General features: G+C 35.6%; 3 protein-coding genes across 3 annotated transcripts; all 3 read right to left on the reverse strand.

The window, feature by feature from the left end:
• Positions 1-401: 401 nt before the first annotated feature.
• LOC307151020 (aminopeptidase N) lies at positions 402-7,239 on the reverse strand. Its single transcript, XM_079858753.1, has 20 exons — positions 6,665-7,239; positions 6,083-6,225; positions 5,566-5,699; positions 5,302-5,428; positions 5,058-5,212; positions 4,854-4,967; positions 3,972-4,115; positions 3,815-3,880; positions 3,642-3,707; positions 3,312-3,484; positions 3,138-3,214; positions 2,866-2,999; positions 2,718-2,773; positions 2,413-2,560; positions 2,232-2,323; positions 2,001-2,111; positions 1,673-1,840; positions 1,457-1,597; positions 1,267-1,348; positions 402-1,143 (listed from the first exon to the last, which is right to left on the reverse strand). Exons 1-20 carry the CDS (start codon positions 7,192-7,194, stop codon positions 991-993), a joined length of 2,814 nt encoding a protein of 937 aa, XP_079714879.1. The 5' UTR covers positions 7,195-7,239; the 3' UTR covers positions 402-990.
• A 433-nt stretch (positions 7,240-7,672) lies between these two features.
• anpepb.1 (alanyl (membrane) aminopeptidase b, tandem duplicate 1) lies at positions 7,673-14,673 on the reverse strand. The gene is made up of 20 exons (XM_079858752.1): positions 14,060-14,673; positions 13,835-13,977; positions 12,926-13,062; positions 12,680-12,806; positions 12,332-12,486; positions 12,088-12,201; positions 11,842-11,985; positions 11,681-11,746; positions 11,505-11,570; positions 11,243-11,415; positions 10,980-11,056; positions 10,303-10,436; positions 10,120-10,175; positions 9,886-10,033; positions 9,702-9,790; positions 9,492-9,602; positions 8,686-8,853; positions 8,462-8,602; positions 8,283-8,364; positions 7,673-8,191 (listed from the first exon to the last, which is right to left on the reverse strand). The coding sequence occupies exons 1-20, from the start codon at positions 14,644-14,646 to the stop codon at positions 8,042-8,044; spliced, it is 2,868 nt and encodes a 955-aa protein (XP_079714878.1). The 5' UTR covers positions 14,647-14,673; the 3' UTR covers positions 7,673-8,041.
• A 1,947-nt stretch (positions 14,674-16,620) lies between these two features.
• On the reverse strand, positions 16,621-22,491 carry ap3s2 (adaptor related protein complex 3 subunit sigma 2). Its single transcript, XM_079860049.1, has 6 exons — positions 22,327-22,491; positions 21,771-21,862; positions 21,517-21,628; positions 21,062-21,133; positions 19,014-19,121; positions 16,621-17,124 (listed from the first exon to the last, which is right to left on the reverse strand). Exons 1-6 carry the CDS (start codon positions 22,393-22,395, stop codon positions 16,999-17,001), a joined length of 579 nt encoding a protein of 192 aa, XP_079716175.1. The 5' UTR covers positions 22,396-22,491; the 3' UTR covers positions 16,621-16,998.
• Between the last annotated feature and the right edge of the window lie 22 nt (positions 22,492-22,513).

Here is a 22,513-nt window from a genome sequence, read left to right on the forward strand (position 1 = left end):
TCAGTACCTTCCTCTTACAAAATAAGAATCAATAAAATTCTCTTTTGCAATAAAATTAAGGCATTAATAAGAGATATGAATAAATTATTCTTTTGATTGTAATATAAGTAAATGGGAATTTCTAAAATTTAAAATTCGAGAATTTTCCATTGGTTTCTCTAAGAAACGAATAAAAGATAAAAGAGAATATTAAAGGAATTTAATTTGTGAAATAAGTCAGTGTTGTAACAAACCTGTTTTAAATAACTTTGAAAATGATAAGGTGATGGAGCTTCAAAGTAAATTAGATAATTTGTATCTTGAGAGGGCACAGGGTGCGTATAAGATCGCGCGCCAAGTGGATTGAGGAAGGTGAAAAGAATTTCATATTTCATAAATTTAGAAAAAAAAAGACAGCAAAGGAACATCAGTAGTTTAATGATCCAAGGAGAGGAATGCAATGATTCTAAAATAATTGAAAAAGAAGTGTTTCAGTTCTATTCTAAACTATATTCCTCAGATTTCTCCTCTTATGAGTCAAAACAATATTCCACGTATTGAGGACTCTTTCAAAGTTTTATGTCATCCAATGGCCTTGTTTCTCATACAAGCAATCAATAAAAATATAAAATAATTTGAAATAGGCACATATACTGAATATATAGCCAGAAAGATTCTCAAATGAAAACTCCTATGTAAAACAGCAAGCACAATCTAGTATGAATGCACACAAATAGGAATGTGCAGTATAGCTTATATGATAATCTCTTTGTGGTTCTGCAATAATGTTTTACTCAACAGTATTTATTTTATTACAGAGCAAATTTTTATTTAACAAACAATTCAAATTAACTGGATAAACATTGAAGTACTTTAAAAGTTTTTTTTTCTCAGTATACATAGTCCACCTGGTTAAGCTTTTTGGTTGACCAAAAATGTTTTATGTTTTTTATATATCATCACACATAGAGATACACATGACTGACATCATTTGTACAGTGTCATATATTGTTAAGCAGATTCAGCCACCAGCCAGTCTGTGATTTCTCGTTGGTTTTCAGACACCCATTTTATATTTGCTTTAGTCTTCTCAATGGCCTGTTCCAGAGCCGCTGTCCCTGATCCAAAGCCGATCGCTGAATTGTCACTCTTAAACTGCAGAAGCTTTTCACATGTAGAGATATGAAAAAAAACAAAAACAGAAATGTATAAATAGAGTTTAATAGTTTAGTCAGTTGTTTGAATTCAACAATGTTACTGATTTGTGTACCAATACAAAATACACACCTGCTCAAGTTCTGATTCAGTTGAAAATGTTTTGGTTGTACCACTTATAAGGCTGGCAAAGTTAAAGGACCCAACACCATACCTAGGGACACAAACTCATTTTGTTCATCACATTAAAACTGCATTTCAAATGAATTAAAATGACCATGACCATTTCTGTATCAGTATGTGTGTTGTTCATAAAGCTCACTCTGTGAACATAAATGCCCAGTTCTTCCTCACAAAGTCCCAAGCCAATGTCTGACCATCTGGGTTGCCAGCAATATCCACAATGACAGAGGTAGCGTCCTGTTTACGGATCATTGATGCATCAAGCGTGTACTCAAGGTACCTATATTTATGACAATAAAACAAGTTATTCCTTTTAAAATTTTCTGTATGTTCCCAAAAATACTATCTTGCAAACCTTTCTAAAAGCACGTGATCTTTTGCACAAGCCAGGGATGACATGAGTTTGTCAGCTTCTATCGCGATGGTGGCGTTCTTAAACATCTGCCAGCCAAAGTCCCACTCTTCAGCGCCCCCTGTGGCAATAGCGCTGCAGTACACTGTAGACCTCAAATTGGGGTGAATCCTTTCAAAAAGAGAACTGAATTAGATCTATGAAATAAATGTGGATGGCCAGACTGAGAAGACTTTTGTTTGTCTTACATATCTCCTGCAGTATAATATTGGATTGCTTGACTGGAAGATCAAAATACTAAGTGCCCTCCTTGTAGAGCGGGTAAACTTACGGGTTATGGTTTGGTTGGTCCATCCACTGTCTGTACCAGCCTTTAGTGAGATTTTGACATTCCTTTACACCAGTGCTGCAGGCAAATCTAATGGCATTAACTTGATTGTACCTACACAGTAGAAAAAGAATAACAAATATGTGCCAGTAGTTTATGATTTCTCTTAATAAAGATCATTTCAGCGACAAAAATATATTGACATGAAATGAAAATGTCATGATGGATTCTTACTGATCTGTATGGCTAGAGGGCACGCGTGACCAATCTTCAGTAATACTCTTGAAATGTTCAAAAAGTGGGGTCACCTGCTTCTTGGTGTAGTTCTACAACAAGACATTCAAAATTCACACTAATATATACACATTTTCTAAGGAAGAATGTTTTTTCAATATATGTGAAGTATTTTACAGACCTGTAAAAGTTCATAGACATCGGTTTGTGTAAACATGAGGTAGAAATAATCCAGGTTGTTGAGAGCAGACTGCCATGGCATATATTCCCTTTCTTTAATTAAGTATTTTGTAGTTTTTAGCGCTACAGTGACAGGAACTATCTTCGCCCTTCAAAAAGAATTATGATTCAGTATGGAACTTAATTTAAATGTGCATACACAAATAAAAATAAAAAAAACATTATATTATATTTTTCAACAATTATATTTTATATCTCAAGAAATTGCACCTAATTCTCTATTTTTTTTGCTCTATGTATTTTTACCTTGCAAGGTTAAATGCATCATCCACTATCTGAGCTCTGTTTATGACTGGGATGACCTTTAAAAAAGAAAGAAATACAGAGATAAATGTGGTCAAATGTATTAATTAGAACTGGGTCTGTGATTTCAATGACACGTCTCTGTCTTTACCTCATGTTTCTCAGTCAGTTGATTCAGGAGACGCTCCCAGTTCTCAGTGTTATAGTTCACTCTGTAATATCCTGTGACGTTCAGATTCACCAGCACCCATTCATTTTCAGTCGTCTTCATATCATTGTTAAAACCTACGAATAGATTATTATTTTAGTTCATTTATTATGTTATATAGGTCAAAAAAGTGAGTTTGTCCCATTCAGAGCCTGGTGAAAGATCAAAATGCCACCATAAAAACAAAATAATTGGCTAATTATTTTTGTTCATACCAGTTTTTTCCAAGAGCCAAAAGCGTGACTGCTCCACCTCTGCCTTCATCCAGTTGATGGGTACAATCCATTCATAACTATAAGAATGAGTAGAAATAGATGTAACACTAAAGAAAACAGATCTAAACACAACACTTTCTGCTCTGATAGCTTTGGAGATGAGTTTAGGCCTACTTGAATGGAGAAGACCTCTCCAATAAAGACTCAGGATCCAAAAGGAAGTGCATCTGAGAGACCTGGCCTGTCGTAGTGTTGACTGTGACCACCGGAAAGCCCATTTGAAGAACCCAGCGGTCCATGATTTCTTTGACTCTTAAGGGAAGAACTGTTCCAGTTTTATCAACAGCCTAGAGATGTTAAATGAGAGTGATTAATCAACCAATAGAGGGCAGTATTGATACATGTTTTGAGTTAGTTTGGTCTTCTGAGTAAATTTTAATATTATTATATTTAAATATTAGTCAAATAATGTAAGTATGAGGTTACTTTTTAAATGCAACTCACAGTTTGAAGGTGATTCCACAGATCCTCACCGACTGTATTTTGATAGGCGAACATGGTCAGATATGTCTTTTTTGGGGGGGAGGGGTTCACAGATATCAGAAATTAAAAGAACATTTAAATTTTTTTTTTTTTTAATTATCTGATGTAACATAACTGCATTATAATTTCCTCACATTTAGTCCTTGTACGAACACAGACTCTGTAAGGAAGTCTGATAGCATTCTTAACACCGACGCCCCCTGCAGGTTAACAGAGAAAAAAAAACACTGAGTTTAATACTAGTAATAATCAATTAATTTTTCAAAGTGAAGGCTATCATACGCCCAGCACCTTACTGTAGGAGACCGTATCAAACTGCTCATTTATCTGCTCTGGTTTTATAATATCTTTCTCCTCAGAAGACAGGGGATGGGAGGAGGCCAGAGCATCCACAGCAAAAACACGGTGTACGTCTTTAAGGATGATCAAGTCTTTCTGTGGGAGCGTTAAGGGAGAAAGAATATTTCCGTCTATGGTAAGCAAGCAAGAAATGAGTCTTTTCTATCATACATGTTCTCATAATTAAGAATATATCCATAATATTGTTTTCACAACTTTCAAAAAAAAAAAAAAAAAAAAAAGAAGAACAAAATATAGAGCCACTGATAACGCAACTTGATGCAAAGGTAATATAATACAAATAATGTTATAAATATACATAGGCTACATAAAAAAAATATATGTAATTAAAAAATAATAATTATATAACATTTTTTGCAGTATTTACGATGTTGATGTCCGTTAAAACGCGTCATCACAGTCTGTATAAAGTCCAATGGTCGCCTGAGGAAAATTACAAAAGGCGCGAGTAATGTGTCCCCTAAATTTCACCTCAACAAAGTTTTTTTTCCCATTCTTAAAACCCTCAATGTATCCACCATAGACTGTAAAGGTCTCTACTTATTTTTTTACAGTCTATGGTCTCCACACAGGTCACCAAAATGAAGATGTGTCACAATGGGCCGCATTTCAGCGACAGGTACACAACAGGGCAGGGCCTACTTTGTTCAAATTTTCCAAGGCAAATTGCTAAACTACTATTTTGTCATGCTATGAACGATATGAACATGAAATTAGTTTAATGCAGTAATACAAAATACACTTTAAAAGATGTAAATAAATGTTAATGACTGATTAGAAGTTAGTTAGTGTGTTAAAGTTGTGAACACTCACCACATTCCAGGACGGTTCAGCAAAGTCTGCACCAAGATACGACACATAAGAGGCGAAACCTTCGTTCAACCAAACTTCATTCCACCACTTTAGAGTCACAAGGTTACCAAACCACTGACCATAAAACAAACAGGCCATATTATTATTATTACATAGTGTAGCCATTTAAAACCTCTCATATCATAATTTTATAAATACAAGTACCATGTGAGCCAATTCATGGGCTATAATGGTGGCCGTTCTCTCTTTGTTTGCATTAGAGGAGATGACTGGATCATATAGAAGGTTTGTCTCCCTGTATGTCACCAGCCCCCAATTCTCCATCGCCCCAAAGTAAAAATCAGGCAGCGCAATCTGGTCTTCAAGGTAGAGAATTAAAAATCCTTACGTATTTTTTTTTTCCCAAAGCAATAATCTTCATGAGATGATTTTAGATGCTTAAACATACCTGATTTAGAGAGTGGATATGGGACACTGTAATAGTTTTCAAAAAACTTGAGGATTGGCCCAGTTATATTCAGAGCATAATCACCATGGCCGTCCTCAATGGCTTTCTTACGAGCCCATATTCGTATCTGTTCACAGCAAACATAATTTAGTAATATGCAACACGAGCAGATATGCTTTAAAGCTCATCTTGTGGTCAATAAATGTAAGATTTTTATCTTTTAAAGTGGCTATACTGCTCATAAAAGGCGACTGATGGCCATACCAAGGTGTCATTCGCTGATGTAATATTTGTGTAGTCACTGACAACAAGTGCCAATAGATACGAGGACATGTTCTTTGTGGGTTCAAATGTTGTCACAGTAACAGGATGTCCATCAAGAACGGTGTCCACTTTCTCTGAATGAGGAAAACAAGCAGTAAATTAGATCATCTATCCATCCATATATCTATCTTATCTATCTGCCTTTTTGCCTTTTCAAGGCTTTTTAAACTGTTAAACTGTTTGATATTATAATTTTCTGCACGCTATTACAGTACCTAAAGCAAAATAAATAAATTAAACTATGCACAACTACATTCATTTTTATTACACTTTAAAAAATAGGGCTGCCAATAGAATTAAATAATTATGATTAATCTCATAATTTCCAACCGGTCTTTAGAAAGCAGATTGAAAATGTAATACTGTAAACTTCAGTAAATGTTTTCCATGTTTGCCCTTGCCTATGGTAGTTAACATAGTCAAAAAGAGTGTGAAACTGTCTTTAGTAAAAACTGACCAATTTCCATTCCATTGGACAGGGCCACAGTTCCTCTGTCATGGATGAGAGTGATGTAGAAAACTGCTCTCATTGCAGGCTCATCGAAACACGGGAAGGTCTTGCGAGCATGTGTGGGATGCATCTGGCTGGTGGCAACTATCCTGGAGGAAATAATTATCATTATATCGCTAAGATAAAGAGTTTCTAACACCAGAGGTAGGTACAGACCATAAAATAAGCATTGGGTTAGTAGTATACCGTTTTGGGAAACAGTATTTTCTGTGTCCAAACAATGTGTACACACATGAGAAATCCTTCTGGATGTTATGTAATGCTCAAACACATAAAAAAGCTGCTTTATGGATCCAGTAAGTAATCTTCCCCTTTTATATGAAGGTACAAAGGTTTAACAGAAATAAAGCGGCCAAGAGACTCATCAAACAAACATGTGACCTGCCAACTGCAATAGCCTTGATGCTGATCTTGATATCTTAGGTGTTCTCATCTGCCACCTGAGAGTTTATTGTGCACATTTTAGAGTTCCTGACTGGTTGTATTTCAGATCTGTGTTCAGATCTCAAAAATTATAGTTGGACTTACTTTTTCTCTCCATTCTCATCATATTCACTCCGGTAGAACCCTGCCAGGTCATCTGCAAGTTCTCCCACAAACTCTGTGTAAAGCTCATAGAGCTCTCCAGCCTTCAGTTTTCCCTTCAACTGTATGACAAGGTACTGCGTCGCCTCCTGCATCCATGTTTTCTGTATTGATGGTGCTACCACAGTACCAAGCGCAGAGAGTTTGGCCAGATATCCGTCTGTTGAGGTCAGGTTTAGCTTATTGGAGTGAATGAGGATGAGATCGGTCTCCCTCAGACATTTGAAGATCACCGTTGACTTTCCAGTGAACACAAAGAGGCCATAAATGTTCGGCTGAAGTCGAGGCCAGAGAGTGATGTTGTAGTAGTCTGGAACCAGCGTGTCTGGTAGACGATACTCTTTCCAGGGCTCAGCAGGAGGTTGTGTTGAAGGAAGGAGTTGAATGGTCCACAACCCAACAATGGTGGCCAACGATGCCATTCCCAGTAAAGTGCATCCAACACACATTGGACTAAAATTGATTCCCACCATGTTCACTGTCACCACAGGTCAGCAAAGATCAGACCTAACTGTGATGGCATTTTATTTATTCTTCCCACCTTCTCTCCTCCCAAAGGGGAATAATGGCTCATCCATTAACACTGAGACTAGCCAGTGAAAGAATCTGGTAACCTGATAAGTTGAGGTGCACTAAGATAATATATTATGGCATGTGTCTTCACTGACATGTTTATGCAGCCATTACTCTTTTGTAAAATGTGATGCAGAAAATCGTGGGAAGAAGCTTAGAAAAACAAGCATGGCAGCGTCACCGCTGTGAAATCATCTGATATAATCTAAAATGTTTTCATTTCATTTAACCTTTTTGATGAGTCAGTGTAAGTTGTAAAATATTAATAAAAAATAAGTTTATATCCTACAAAAAATGATGGTTATTGTTTACCATCTGAAGGACACAGTAACATATAAAGTCCTACAATACAAAAGTTTGAAAATTGGCTAGAAAAGTACAAGATAGTTCATGGATTTAATTGTTTATTTTCATTAGACAAAATATGAAAATGATAAATACCAAAGATTTCTACTATTTGCATATTCAGTTCATTTTAATTCATTCTACAAAATTACTTTATCTTTTTACAAAAAATAATCGAAGGAAATAACAATTAGAACATGAGGCACACTTTAAAGAAAAATGTATATACTGTACATCATCATAGGAAGAAAGTAGCTCTGGAAAATATTGCAATTTAGAACATCCCGAATAATAAATAATCATTTTCTTTCATGCCAAAACCCTCTAGGCCAGGCAAAACAATGTCCCAGTGTTACTGTCATCCTCAGAGCAAGCAAACTACAGTATGTTCATCTTTCAGGGTTACGATGGATTTTTGAACCATTCTGCGACTGCATCTTTGTTTTGCTCGACCCATTTGATGTTGGCGTTAGTCCTCTCGATGGATTGCTGAATGGCAAGGGTTCCTGAACCGAAACCTATGTTGGCGTTGTCATCCCTGAACTGTTTCAGCTGTGTTTTTAAAACAAAACAGATTCAGAAACATTCAGGTATAAGTATCTGTTGTACAAGATGACAATAAATAAAGGGGAAGATCACATACCTGTTGCAGTTCAAACTGAGTTGAGAATCTCTTTGTGACACCATTGATCAGATTGGAGAAAGAGAAAGATCCACCTCCATACCTAATGAAGAATGAACAGTGGATATTGTAGCTATAGAAAACTGCTATTTGTATTTTTAAGCAAGTAATAGCATAGTCCCCCAGTATTTTTTTCTTACTGATTGAAAATGTACTCCCAGTTGGCCCTAACAAAATCCCAAGCCAACGATTGGCCGGCCACATTGCTTGCAATGCTGATGATGGTAGAGGTGGCATCTTGCTTCCGAATTTTCGTTGCATCCAAAGTGTAACTGAGATACCTACAACATCAATCAAAGCACATGTATTTAGCTAAATACAATGAGAGATGCTTGTAATTGTCAGCATTAACCTGTGAGCTCACCTGTTCAGTAACCAGGGCTTGGTGGCACATGCCATTGCAGCTCTCAGTTTATCTTTCTCTGAAGCAACATTGGTTTTTTCAAACATTTCCCAAGCAAAGTCCCACTCCTTTTCACCACCTGCAGCAATGGCACTGCAGTACACTGTCGACCTCAAGTTGGCGTGAATACTGATGCAGAGAAAAAAATTATTAAAAATGACAGTTAAATGGCAATCTATTAATTTAAGATAATCAGCTGATATTTTTACAATCTATAAAGTACTGAAATACTGCAAAATACAGTGCCCCCCAAAAAACATATATTTTGAGTATGTATAAAATAAAATAATTTATGTATATATACCAGGTGTCAAATGATTCTAAACCTTTTCTAATAAACTAACTTTTCTGAGCCATTCATTTTTTATAAATAATTTATTACATTTACAGACATGTTCTAAAAATGTTTGACAACCAAATTTTTTTATATATATATATATATATATATATATATATATCTTTTAAAACCATTTTAAACATATTTATTGCTTTATACTTTAATTTTGTGAATTTTTTCTTTCTTTTTTTTCTAATGCAATGACATTAAAACATTTTTAAGTGTAACTAAAATATCCAAATACTTTTTGGGGCAACTTTAAATGCATAAGGAGATATATATATATATATTATCAGTGATTATTAGAAACATTAGAAACATTTATAATGATAATAATATTTTGAACATTTAAACATTTTAACTATGATGCATTCAGGTAAGCTCATCAGACACTCTCTAAGATTTCTATTTACTCCTGATTGAAACTCACGGGTTGTCATCTCGATTTTCCATCCACTGTTGAAACCAATCTTTTACTAGAGTCGTACAGTTTTCCAAACCAGTACTGCAGGCAACTCTGAGCGCATTTACTTGATTATATCTGCAGATACAGAGGCATGAATACAGTGAATAAAGGCTTGAGAGCAAATCTAAGCATTCATCTCAATATAAATTAAGTCTCTATATGTGCAGGACTTACTGGTCAGTATGTCCTTTTGGCACATCCTTCCAATCTGTAAGATCTGTATAGTGTTTAAACAAAGGTTCCACCTTTTTTCCAACATACGCCTGCAGGTTTGAAATAATGTGATGTTAGAATTAGATGTTAGATGTTAGAAGCTTAGTTCAGTTGATGTTCTGAAATATCCAGAGACGAAGCCTACCTGCATAGGGCCGTACAGCTCTGTGCGATCAAACATGAGGTAAAAGTAGTCCAGGTTGTCCAGAGCAGACTCCCAAGGCATGTACTCAGTTTCATCGGAGAGGAACAGGGTGGTTCTTAGAGCCAATGTTGTTGGTATAATTCCTGCTCTGTAAAGGGCGGAGATACGTTTTTTAGCTTTAGGACTGACTGGAAATTACACTCCTAAGTTTGAAGAATGAGGTTTGGATCTTACTTGGCCAGGTTAAAAGCATCATCAATTAACTGTGCCCGGTTAATAACTGGAATGCTCTAAATGGAAAAAGATTGCTGTCAATTATTATGCTGAATAATAAACAATCAAAATTTTAAAGTAAGTTCAAATTAAAGTATCTTTAACAATATTCCCTTTGTTTTTAATACATTTATTTATTCTTACCTGTCTGGATGTCTGGAGAACATTAAGTAGGCGTTCCCAGTTTGCTTGATCATAGTTAACCCTGTAGTATCCTGTCACGTTGATGTTGGCTAGAACCCACTCATTTTCATTTGTTTTCAGTTCATCTGCTTGATCTAATTTAGAAAAGGAAATACATAGATTTATGTTAAAGCATACAATATTGTCCTTTATTAACATCCAATGATAATTTGCAAATATAATTGAGTGCAAAGTTCACACAAACTTGTCAAATCTGTCATCGTTATCATGGCTTTCTTTTCTCAGTGGGAAAAAGGAGAAAGATATTTAGCAGAATGTCCAAGCTGTTTAATGAAAAGCATTTAATGAAAGTGGATGTTGACCACAGCTGCCAAAGATATCATATGCCTTCAGAAGATTTGGAATATAGAATACAAATGGTATGTAATACTTTTATTTTGCTTCTTCTGCTTCTTTTTTTTTTTTTTTAGCTTTGAAAGCCCTAGGTCTTCATCCACTGTCACTGTATGAAACAGAGCAGTTGTGGCATTCTGCTAAACTTCTCTTTTGGAGTCCCACATAAAGTCATACAGGTTTAGAACAACATGAAGGGAAATAAATAATGACAGAATTTTCATTTTTGTGTGAACTATGACAACAAATATAATTGTGAATGTCAGTGTCATCTTTAAACTCACCAGTTTTACTTAGCAGCCATCCAGTGGGTTGTGCTGTTCCTGTCTTTGTCCATGTAAGTGGTACAAACCACTCATAGCTAAAAAATAAAATAAAGAATATTATGATATAGTAATTTCAACAAAACCTGATGGTGAATTTTTAAGTTTTAAGTATAGTATATCTAATTCTTTAAGTATCTAGTAAATGGTGCCATAATTCAAATCAGTAATAGGTGCTTTTAGGAAAAAAAATGTTTCTTCTTAAATATATATTTTTTACATACTTAAACTCTGATGTCCTGTTTGGTTTACTGTTAGGGTCTAGGAGGAAATGCTCCTGTGTGATCTGGCCAGTTGTTGTGTCAAAAGTGACCACAGGGAAGCCCATTTGAAGAACCCAGCGGTCCATAATTTCTTGCACAGATTTGGGCAGTTGGTAGCCAGTCTCGTCCACAGCCTACAACATTTCAAATATAAGCGATTGTGTTTTGTGCCAACAAATCCGATAATTATACTGCTGATCATTCTTGTTTAATTACAACAAACCCTTTGTAGATGGTCCCAAAGGTCTGTGTACACCGTGTTGCTGAATTTGAAATGATCCAGATAGGTCTGTTAAAAAACAAATTTGTTGTGAATGTACAAAAACATTCTCTAGATCAAAAACATATTACATTTTTATTGTACGGCACACTAAGGAAAAGCATTCAAAGGGAGCTTACTTGGAGGCCTTGAGTAAACACTGGCTCAGTCAGAAAATCAGATAGCATCCTAAGTACTGATGCCCCCTAGAGGAAGAGACTGTTATCAGACCAACCACATGTAATCAGCATGTTCTTGATTATGAAATATTAGTCAACTTAGCAAACAGTTCCCACGCTACCTTACTGTAGGAGATGGTATCGAACACTTCACTAATTTGCTCCGGTCTTTGGACCTCCTCTTCTTTAGATGACAAAGGGTGAGACGAGGCCAGTGCATCTATGGCGAAAACTCGGTGGACATCATCAAGAACGATCAGATCTTTCTGTGGGATAGAAATAGAGAAGTCAGTTATGATTTCATCTGCTCTTAGTGATAGATTTTAGCATCTAGCATTATTGCCCTGGCTTTAGCTTCAAACACTCACAATGTTCCATTCCGGCTCAGCTTTATCCGCCCCAAGATATTCTACGTAAGATGCGAAACCTTCATTGAGCCACAGGTCATTCCACCACCTGATAGTCACGAGGTTTCCAAACCACTAAAAAAGAAACAGGAAGATGCCGAAAAGTAAACTTTACAGTTGTTAAGTTGATTTAAAAAAAAAAAAACTTCTGTAAATCGTTTTCCATTTAGAGATTCAAATTGGAAAAAAGGACTCCTGATCATACCTGATGGGCAAGTTCGTGGGCAATAACAGCAGCAATCCTCTCTTTGTTTCCATTTGAGGATATTTTTTCATCGTACAGCAGGGCCGTCTCTCTGTATGTGATTAAGCCCCAGTTTTCCATTGCACCGGCATTGAAGTCCGGCAGGGCGATTTGATCTGTGCAACATTTTGAGGAATGAGTTAAACTTCTAAAAACCGTCTAAAAGGTTTAAGTAGTAACATAATCTTACTTAAACTGTCATTTCAATAATAAAACTATTTCATTGCCTCATAAAATATTGGTCATAACACAATAAACAAACTAAATAACCATTTTTTTAATAATATCTTGCTCATAGGCTCTTCTTACCTGATTTAGGCAGCGGATAGGGGACATTGTAATACTCCTCAAAGAATCTGAGAATCGGTCCGGTCACATTGAGTGCATACTGTCCTTGTCCTGCATTTATGGCTTCTCGGCGGGCAAAAATTCGAATCTGTTTGTATAAACGACAGTATGGAATTTTTTAGTAAATAAACACATGCCGTTTTCTAAATTATCTTGGTGGGCAAGATAACTTAGTTTTCTCTGTAGACCTTGTGAAAAGATAATTACCTGTAGATCTGCATCTATTTGTTCAATGGAGATGAAATCGCTGACAATAAATGCCAACAAATATGTTGACATTACTTCTGTGGGTGCAAATGCTGTTTTGGTTACAAGAGTGCCATCCACTGTCACCTGACTCTCGTCTGAAAGTCAAAAAGAGATATTGATGATAAAACTCAATCAGATGGATTTTCATAACAATTTCTTGAAATCAGTTTGAATGAATAAAGGAAACTAATTAATCACACTTCTCTATAGTATAGTTAATAGTTTTTATAGTTACAACAGTATGAACCCTTTTCACATTTCTGGGGTTCTCAGAAGCGCAAGTCGGCATAGTTGGGTAAACATATAAAGGGGTGAATTGGAGATGACAGCAAATATAAAGTTTTGTATTCCCCTTTGCTCCAATATCAAAAGAAAAAAAATCCAAGATAGCATTTCCAGTAGCATTGGTCAGAAGAGAGAAAGACCACTTGCTATAATGTTTTTTAAAATGAAAATATAAAAAACTTTACTAGATTTGTGATGTTGATAATTGGAAAGGCATCATCACAGTCTGTGAAAAGAGTCCATAGTTTTTTTCCAGTAATAAACTACCTTATCAAACGAGTATCAAACACTACATCACTGTTTTTAAGCTATAGGAATAATCAAACATGTTAACTCTCACAGTCTTCTTATATAGCGTTACAAAAGAAAGTCTAATTCATTCTAGCATAGGAACGTCTGATTAATTTTAGTGAATCAATTTATCCTGAACTTTCCTCTCTCTCAACAGTATCATCAAGGTAACTACTGTTTTAAAGCAGTGACTTCACTTTTCAAATTCTAAATAACTTGTAGCTTGGCAAGCTGTATTTTTAAAGCAGCCTCCCTAACACTGTTCCTATACAGAATAAAGTGTTCATTTACCTATCACAACGCCATTGGAGAGGGCTACGGTTGCTGGATCATGGAGAATAGTGATGTGGAATACCGCTTTCATTGCGGGTTCATCAAAGCAAGGGAACGCCTTCCTGGCATCTGTTGGCTGCATCTGGGTTGTTGCGACCACTCTGAAGAAGAACAAAGAGATTTAACTATATACTAAATGTCTTTCAGAACAAAAGGAACATATAGGACAGATCAACTTCTTACTTATTCACTCCATTCTCGTCAACATATTCACTTCGGTAGAAGCCGCCCAAGTCATCCGCAAGTTCACCTACAAATTCTGTGTAGAGCTCATAGGTTTCCCCAGCAGTTAAACTTTCTTTCAGTTTAACCACCATATACTGTGTTTTTGGGTACATCTCTGTTGATTCTATGGAAGGAGCTGGCTTGCTTCCATGTGCTGTCAAGGTGACTGGTTTTGTCATGTTCAGCTTGTTGGAGTGAATGATGATGAGGTCTGTCTTTTCCACACATCTGAAGATCACGCTGGACATCCCTGTGAAGATGTAGCGTCTGGTTTGATCCGGCGTGAGCCGTGGCCACAGAGTCACATTGTAGGTTAGTGGACTTAGAGTTTTAGGAAGGCGCCACTGGTCCCATGTTTCATTGGATGGTGCTGTTGTTGTTGGTGGAACTGATGTGGTTACCTCAGCTGTGGGTTTAACTTCATTGTTCCTGGACTTCTCTTGGGAGTAGACCACAGAGAGGGCGATGATTGTGGCTACTGCTGCAGCACCTACCACAATCAGTACTATCCCGACAGTTTTACTCAGGTAGAAACCCTTTCCCATGCTTGAGGAATGACAGGATGAGAGGAGTGAAACTGACATCTGCACAACTTTTTTATTTAAAGAATGGGAAGTCTCTCCTCCCACATGAATTAATGGGTCATCCATTAACACAGTGTACAAGAGGACATGTGAAATATCAGAGGGGTTTAGAAAGTCATTGATGCCTGACGTGTTATCAAAATGTTGCTGTTACTCACTGTTCTACACTTTTTCAGTGATGTGATAACATTCTAATGGTTAAAAATAATTGGCATATTGTAAATATATTTAGCAAATTACCAAAACGTTCAAAAATTACCCCAAATATGTTAGAAAAGAGACAAGCAAAACATTTAAAACACTGGAATAAAGTATTTTATATGTATATTTCTACTGTGCAACTAAAACATTCTTTTAATAATATGGAAAAATTGGTTGAAAAAATATGGAAAAACAAATCACTAAAATACATTCAAAATACATTAATATAAATATATTTTCTTGATATATGATATAAAAACATAAATAAACAAAAGTTGCATATTAAACATATATTCTAGATTTAAACATAATATTAGTGCAGAGTGACCGCTCTTGAAATCTGTTGTTTCCCCACACAGAATCATTATACTGTTATGGCAGGTCATAGTGAACCAAGCGTCTAAGTGCACTGTTGTAAATCCATTAAAGCTGAATTTAATTTGCTGACATAAACCTGCACTTTACAAAAAAGACAATGTCCTCAGAAGCATCTGTACACAGGCTTGTGTAACTGCTGGTAGACAATTGCTGGTGTAACTGTTAAAGGATAACTACATGTCACTGCAATACAACTATACCGTTTAAGTGGAAAAAATACAGTTTAACTATACTTTAGTTAAATTACCTTATGTTTACAGGAGCAAAGTACGGGATTAGTAACAAATGAACTTATAAAAATACATCCCTCAGTGGTCGTCAGCCTGGACTTTAAACTGCACTTTCCCAAAACTGTCAAATAAAATATGAATTTGGCCTTTGGAATACATGTTTTTTTATTTTTATTTTTATGGTGGAACATTGTTCCAGGGATGGTGTTCATTATTAAGATTAGTATCTCAGAAAAATAGCCAATAACAATGCACGGGTGTAATGATTATCAGTCTTTATGATATCTCCCCATCATATTAACCTATATCAGCTATAAATGAGGTATTCAACAAAGTCAGCAGACTCTATAAAACTCACCTTAGCAATCTCAAAGCTTCGTTATCTAATTTTATTTGCCATGTCATAAATTGCATATAACATGCCAAAATTGTAACTGTTTTATGTTAAATAGGCCTAAGTCTTCATTTTGTAATTTCCTAAATGCAATAAATATTTCATTGATCGTGTGAAATATTTGTATTATTAAATCAGAAGACTCGCAGTACCTCAGCGATGAATTCCCCATTCTCTGAAAATCTTTTTTTATTTTATTTTATTACATGAAATCTAGACTTGCTTTTAAACATTCTGCATTTCCAAAGAAAACTTGTGCATAAGTCAGATAAGATTGAGTTGATGACTTCAGATATCATCTGATGGCTCTTGACCTTTGATAGGACACAGCCTTTAAAGATAACTGTACATGACATCAGAGATTTCTAGATATGCTATCGTTTGCTTTTTTGGCTGTATGATGCAAATGGTATCTTTGAACTCATTTTGTTGACCACACCTTTAAGGACCTCAGTTTCCAATGCAATAAAGTTGAGTTTATAACGCTGCAAACTCATGGTGAAACCATCAACACAACCATGATTTGTCAAAAATATGCTGACATTCTGTCATACATGAAACAGACCTTGCCCCATGATTGTCATATTTTTGGAGACAATAAATGACCACATTTTATTCTAAGTTTAGAATTGGTGACACTGCTGATGCATTCTGTAATGTACATTCTGTAACTCAAAAATAACCTCTCAGTAAAAAAAAGAGCCACATTTTGAGAAAAACGAGACCTGAATCTGGACAAAAACATAATTTTAATGATATAGTACAGTATAACATTCAATATAAATTATTCATGTGTAACATTTAGAGTTTTTAGTAGTTAGTCTGGTGGCAAAAATCACACGTTAGTATTGTGAAATGTTGCTACATTACAGACAAAATACAAAAACAACACTATAATCAAAATTCGAACACCGGTCTCTCTACAAACCAAAGTCTGAAATGAAAGGTACGTTGTAAATTATTGGACCCTGTGGTGTGCTTTGGACTTGTAAGAGTCTTCATGTGACGGTCAGTCTTGAGTCCATAAATGGCATTAGGGAGATAGCATCTATGGCAATGAATGTCAACACACAATGACAACGAAAAAACACAAAGATCAGACATGCAAACTCAAAACGGGGAGAGACTGGGCACTTTTATATTGATGTCCCCGATATTGATGTTACGGGGTATTTCAGGAAGGTTCATATTTTTCACAGCAGAAACAGCTCGTGCTGGTGCTGCAGACAGACCACCCTGCCAAAAACACAAAGAAATTACTTCATCACTTTTATTTAGTGCAGATTAACAGATCTGTCTATAATATTTAGACTTTTATTTGTACTCTTTAGTTTAGAAATAAAGTACATTTATTATCAATCTTTTGTCAGATTATGAATGTTTTTAACTAATAATCTAAACATTTATTTATAACCTCAAAAAAACTCGGCCCATAAACAAAATCCTGTGACTCGATTTGAAAATTGTTCACCCAAAAGATGAAGATGAAGATCTTTTTGATGAAATCTGAGAGTTTTCTGTCCCTCCATTGACAGCTACGCAACTACCACTTTGACGCTTCAGAATGTTCATAAAGAGATTGTAAGACTAATCCATATGAATTGAGCAGCTTAGTCCAAATTTTCTGAAGAGACTCAATTGCTTTATATGATAAACAGATTTAGAGTAGGCTTTTGTTCATATATAAACATATCAGTTGTGGCTCAAGCCCAAGCATGTTTGCTTGTCGTGCGAGAACCAATGAGGTTCATTCTTGTGTTACGCAGCACCTTTGAGCTTCAGCAAGAGGTTTGTTCAGGTTCGGCTGAGCTTCTGTTTATGTTCACTGATCAATATTTAAACGTGAATAAAAGCATTCAAATAAAATTTTAACGAACCACTCAATTTATATGAATTAGTTTTACAATCTCTTTAGGAACTTTTTGAAGCATCAGTGTCAGTTGCGTAGCTGTCAATGGAGGGACAGAAATCTCTCAGATTTAATCAAAGTATCTTCATTTGTGTTCCGAAGATGAACGAAAGTCTTACGAGTTTGGAAAGACATGAGGGTGAGCAATTAATGACAATTATTTTTATTTTTGGGTGAACTATCCCTATAGGGCAAAACCCAGCACAATACAAGATATAATACAAATAATATTGTTATTATAATATATAACATTGTATTTAGAAATAGTAATTTTCTTCTTTTTCAGAAATTTCAAACTCTAACCAGAAGTTATACAAGAAAACCTGACCCAGCTTGACAGACCATTTTCAGGTCAAAGTACATAGTGGAAGTCATGAAGTGCCACCATCACGTTTCTAGTGTCTTTACCTAAACATCATGTATGGATGTTCCTTTGTTCTCAGCCATGTGCGCTTTATTGTCTTGTGTAACATTTCCTCATTTTAACCTCTTCTACGTATACACAAGAGTGCGTCAAATGTTGTCAAACATTATTGATCGCCTCGACCCCAGATAGGATATCAGGTGACCATGAATCACTGATATCTGCCCAGACATCTTTCACTATTACATGATAGAATTTGAGTTCATTCACATTATGTACTGTTTCAGGAAAAACAAAATGATACTAAACAAGATGAAATGTCTTTATATTTTGAGATATCGTTCATATTTCTAGCGTTTCACAAACATTCCAATGGCTCTGTGTAAAACATGCAGTAAAAAACAAAATGAATGTGTACAACACATAATATTCAACAATACTATTTATCTAATCCTGTTGTATTAGAACTGAACTGAGCTGGACGATGACAATTTTTTTGCAGAACTTCTTTACAGATGAAATGAATTAGTAGTTTAATAATTGATGATTACAACGGAACTGAATCGACACTGAACAGACTTCAGCTGAACAACATCATTTGTCTGATATCACTGTAAAGCTGCTTTGAAACAATCGGTATAAAGCGCTATATAAATAAAGTTGACTTGACTTGAATACTATTTAACCTGATTTTTTTTTTCTTTTACATTTTTGTTAAAAATGTGCATATAGTATGCATCACATTAAACTATTTAGAAATTCTCCTTGCTGTTTCAATTGAGGCAAAGATGTTTGCATGAACTTGTGTCAGCTGAACTGGAGTGACTTCAGGTAATGTAAATGTGAACTCACCTCCGATTTCTCCATTCTATTCTGCAGCTCCACTTGGCCGACTATTTCATTCATGTTAGTTTCCAGAACCATCCCGCCCATGACAACTTCCTGGAGAATGTAATGGACCTGGGAAAAAACAACAAAAACTTAAACCTACAAGACTATGAGAATCTGTTTGTTCTTTTGTTTTTCATTAGTTAACACAATAATGACGAATGAATAAACAGCTAGGCTAGACCATCCTATTCAACAACGCTCAGTCCAACCTTCGCAGCCTTCGAAGGATGCAGCCTATGAACTGGGACACAGCTTATGTTTTTGATAATTAAAAAGAACAGGGGTCTCATTTATAAAACTGTGCGTAGGAACCTTACTAAAAGTGTACGTGCGCCCGAAAGCCAAAAATGGCGTACGCAAAAAAATATTCAGATTTATAAAAGCGTGCGTACGCCAGAACCTGCGCAGAATTCACTTTATAAGTCCCAGTCAGCGGAAGATTGTGCGCACATGCGTCTCCACCCCGAAATAACCATATATGGAGCTTACAACGCCTAGTTTTACTATGCAGATCCTCATCTGCATATCATTTGCATATGATTATTCATCCACGTGATAACGTTTAACGGTACAAGACACATTAGGCTACATTGATAAAAATCAAGTAGTTGCCTATCCTTGCCTTGTTTTTGAATACATAAATCAAATAGTGTAAAATACATTCCAGAGAAAGTTTTTCTCAATCTTTTCCACTGGCCGAATTTTATTTTTAATTGATTTATATTTTTTATGGAAACAGATAGGCCTTGGGCATTATTTGCACGAAACTATTTTCTCAGACAATCTGGTATTATCATGATAAGCAATTATCTCTGTGGTTAAAACATTAAAACACAGCACGCCACAGGAAAAGTGTTCAAAAACACCGCATCCACAACAAATATTTCTATTGACTGAATTTGAATATAAAAATGTTGTAACTTCTCAGTAATGATTTCATGTTTAAGTGCTTAACTCCATTATTTTGAATGGCATATTTAATCTAAATGTTTATATCAGAAGTAAAACATAGTTTAAATCATTATTTGATTTATTTAAACTGTTATTTGCGTCAGTTTCACCAAACGGCCCAACGCGCTCGCTGGCGCGGACATTTAAGAAGGGATGGATATTTGCTTCAAGTGACAGGCTTGGTGAGTGAAATTATATTTGTATTATCTTTCTGTATATGTTTAATTTCTTTAGATTTTCTGTCTAAAAGTGACCAAAAAGACACTTAACTCCAGCTCACTATCGGTGTCGCCAATTCCCTTTGTCTCCAGAATGTGCGTACGCACGGCTCAAAGTTTGCTTAAAGGTGCGCACATTCTCCCGTCAAGTTTGTTTTTTATAGATCACAACCTTTGCGTGGGAACTGGCGTACGTACGTTTTCAGCCCCGTTTTGTGCGTACGCACGCTTTATAAATGAGACCCCAGGTTCGTAAGAGTCACTTGTTGGGGAATCGAAATACAGTACCATGAGAGCGATTAGAGAGCAAATGGCTCTGCTTCAAGATGAAAACACCTATTATTGTGTAGTATGGCTTTTTTAATCTAATCACATTCAATTTGAACTGTAAACTTGACTTATTTAAAATCAATACTTTCACACAGCGCCATAAACCGTTCAACTGACTGAACCGGAGCATGAAACGAGACTAAACCATAACCCTGAATGGCGAATTCAGAAACGAATCCATCAAGTAACCGTAAAGCCATACATTATCATTTCCCAGTTATTCCTTAAACTCATAAAACAATATTATTGATTAGATAACTAACGAAGCCAGCGTAGTGCACACTTCTATCGTGAACATCTTTTACAATGGTGCCATAATCCAACAGGCCATTATCAGAAAGTACATACATATAATCTTTCCCTTACATGATGGATCGAATTATGATCACCGCCATTTATTCATGCCTTAATGAACATTTAACAGCACCAAAGAACACTTTTTAGGTAACCAAGGAGGTAAAAAGTTGCACGAGTCATTATGAAGTGAACATCATACACCTGAAAACTGACCTTATCCATGTGAAAGATTAAGTCCAGTTCACACACATTCTCAAAGCACTTGTCCAGGGTTTCCACAAAGACCTGCGTGATAAAATAATGTACAATAGTGAATAACAACATGTTTTTTCAAAGAGATTTCTAAAAGAGTTTGTGTTGCACAAAACAAAAAGGAGCGAATCAACCACTCATGCAAAAAAGTACTGTGGCAGTACCATGGTATCAGATGGCAGTATTATAAACTGAATGACTGGTATTTAAATAGTACTTAAAGATAATAATAGTATTGTTCAGTGAGCATTAATGCAACCTGATATTTTAATGACCAATTGTATTAAAACAAGGGTTGTAAACTTTGCTTTATCTTTATGCATGCCTTCAAAAAATATATGTAGGCAATATGAAAACCATAATCCCCCTTGTGGCTGTAAGCCATTACTACAACAAGAGAATGGCAGTATGTTAACCTGTATGAGATCTAGGATCCCCAGCTCACTCTCTGATGAGTCCACACAAAACACAAAGTACAGAGTGGCATAGTGTCTGTAGATCAGCTTGTAGTCGGAGCCGCCAATCAAACTAGGCAAAAGGAAGAGCAAAACTACAGTAAATTACCTTTGAGAGCATCCATCTTTATACAGTCATGGATAATGAAATATAGATGAAAATCATATCAGCAAGCCCTTATGCACAAGCTATTATGTAAAAACCCTTCTGTCACCTTCCGCCCTCCAGAAAATTGCAGACATTATCGTCTCTTTTGGACACCAGATGAAAGGTCTCCCTAATGATCTGTTGCTGCATGTCTTCTGCCTGTGAAAGAAACATGATAAACTGATTTAAAATTTGTTTTATCCTGGATTTTCACATAAACTCATTACATATATAAAAATATACAGAGGAGAAAAGCAAACACTAGTAGTATACACCACAAAAATGGTTTAATATTATATAAAAATATTATATTAACATATTACATAGTTATAGACTATTACATTCATAGAGTGGAGATTGTCTAAGCTACATATAATAAGCATTACAAATGAGGAACTGACTTTCCAATAAGAAGCTGGAAAAACAACCAGATACGAAAATAAATATTCCTTATCACGAAACACATTTGACACATAATTTATCTGAAGCTAATACTGAATGGTTAACTTCGAAACATTTAATAAATATCAATTAATTAAATTAATCTGCTGATAGTGTCTCAATGGTAACGAATGGCATTAGTTGGCAAATGCAGTTTCAGTGTCTTTATGCGCTTATCTTACAAAATATTGGTAGAATCTGATGAGCCTGGGTTTCCCATGGTTGTTAAAAATAAGAATAGCCTTGATCATCCTTGTTTTTTGTTTATTTTTATGTGGTTACTCGTTTTTAAGCGAAGCTTCTGCTTGTCAATAAAATGATTCTGAGTACTTCCGTGTCACGTGACTTGCGTTTTTACATTATAAAAGT

Source organism: Squalius cephalus (genome assembly GCF_949319135.1).
Source record: "Squalius cephalus genome assembly, chromosome: 23".
In the NCBI taxonomy this organism is placed as follows: Eukaryota; Metazoa; Chordata; class Actinopteri; order Cypriniformes; family Leuciscidae; genus Squalius; species Squalius cephalus.

What these genes read in the sequence shown, in the direction of transcription:
- ap3s2 (XM_079860049.1), bottom strand. Translation starts at nt 22,395, where the DNA reads ATGATCAAGGCTATTCTTATTTTTAACAACCATGGGAAACCCAGGCTC. An exon ending in AATTTTCTGGAGGGCGGAAG is followed by an intron (nt 21,629 to 21,770) that starts GTGACAGAAGGG and finishes CCTTTTGCCTAG; the next exon opens with TTTGATTGGCGGCTCCGACT. An exon ending in ATAGAATGGAGAAATCGGAG is followed by an intron (nt 17,125 to 19,013) that starts GTGAGTTCACAT and finishes TGTTTTTGGCAG; the next exon opens with GGTGGTCTGTCTGCAGCACC.
- anpepb.1 (XM_079858752.1), bottom strand. Translation starts at nt 14,646, where the DNA reads ATGGGAAAGGGTTTCTACCTGAGTAAAACTGTCGGGATAGTACTGATT. An exon ending in GACGAGAATGGAGTGAATAA is followed by an intron (nt 13,978 to 14,059) that starts GTAAGAAGTTGA and finishes GTTCTTCTTCAG; the next exon opens with AGTGGTCGCAACAACCCAGA. An exon ending in TGGGAGTACATTTTCAATCA is followed by an intron (nt 8,365 to 8,461) that starts GTAAGAAAAAAA and finishes ATTCTTCATTAG; the next exon opens with GTATGGAGGTGGATCTTTCT.
- LOC307151020 (XM_079858753.1), bottom strand. Translation starts at nt 7,194, where the DNA reads ATGGTGGGAATCAATTTTAGTCCAATGTGTGTTGGATGCACTTTACTG. An exon ending in GACCAACCAAACCATAACCC is followed by an intron (nt 1,841 to 2,000) that starts GTAAGTTTACCC and finishes TCTTTTTGAAAG; the next exon opens with GATTCACCCCAATTTGAGGT. An exon ending in GATCACGTGCTTTTAGAAAG is followed by an intron (nt 1,598 to 1,672) that starts GTTTGCAAGATA and finishes TCATAAATATAG; the next exon opens with GTACCTTGAGTACACGCTTG.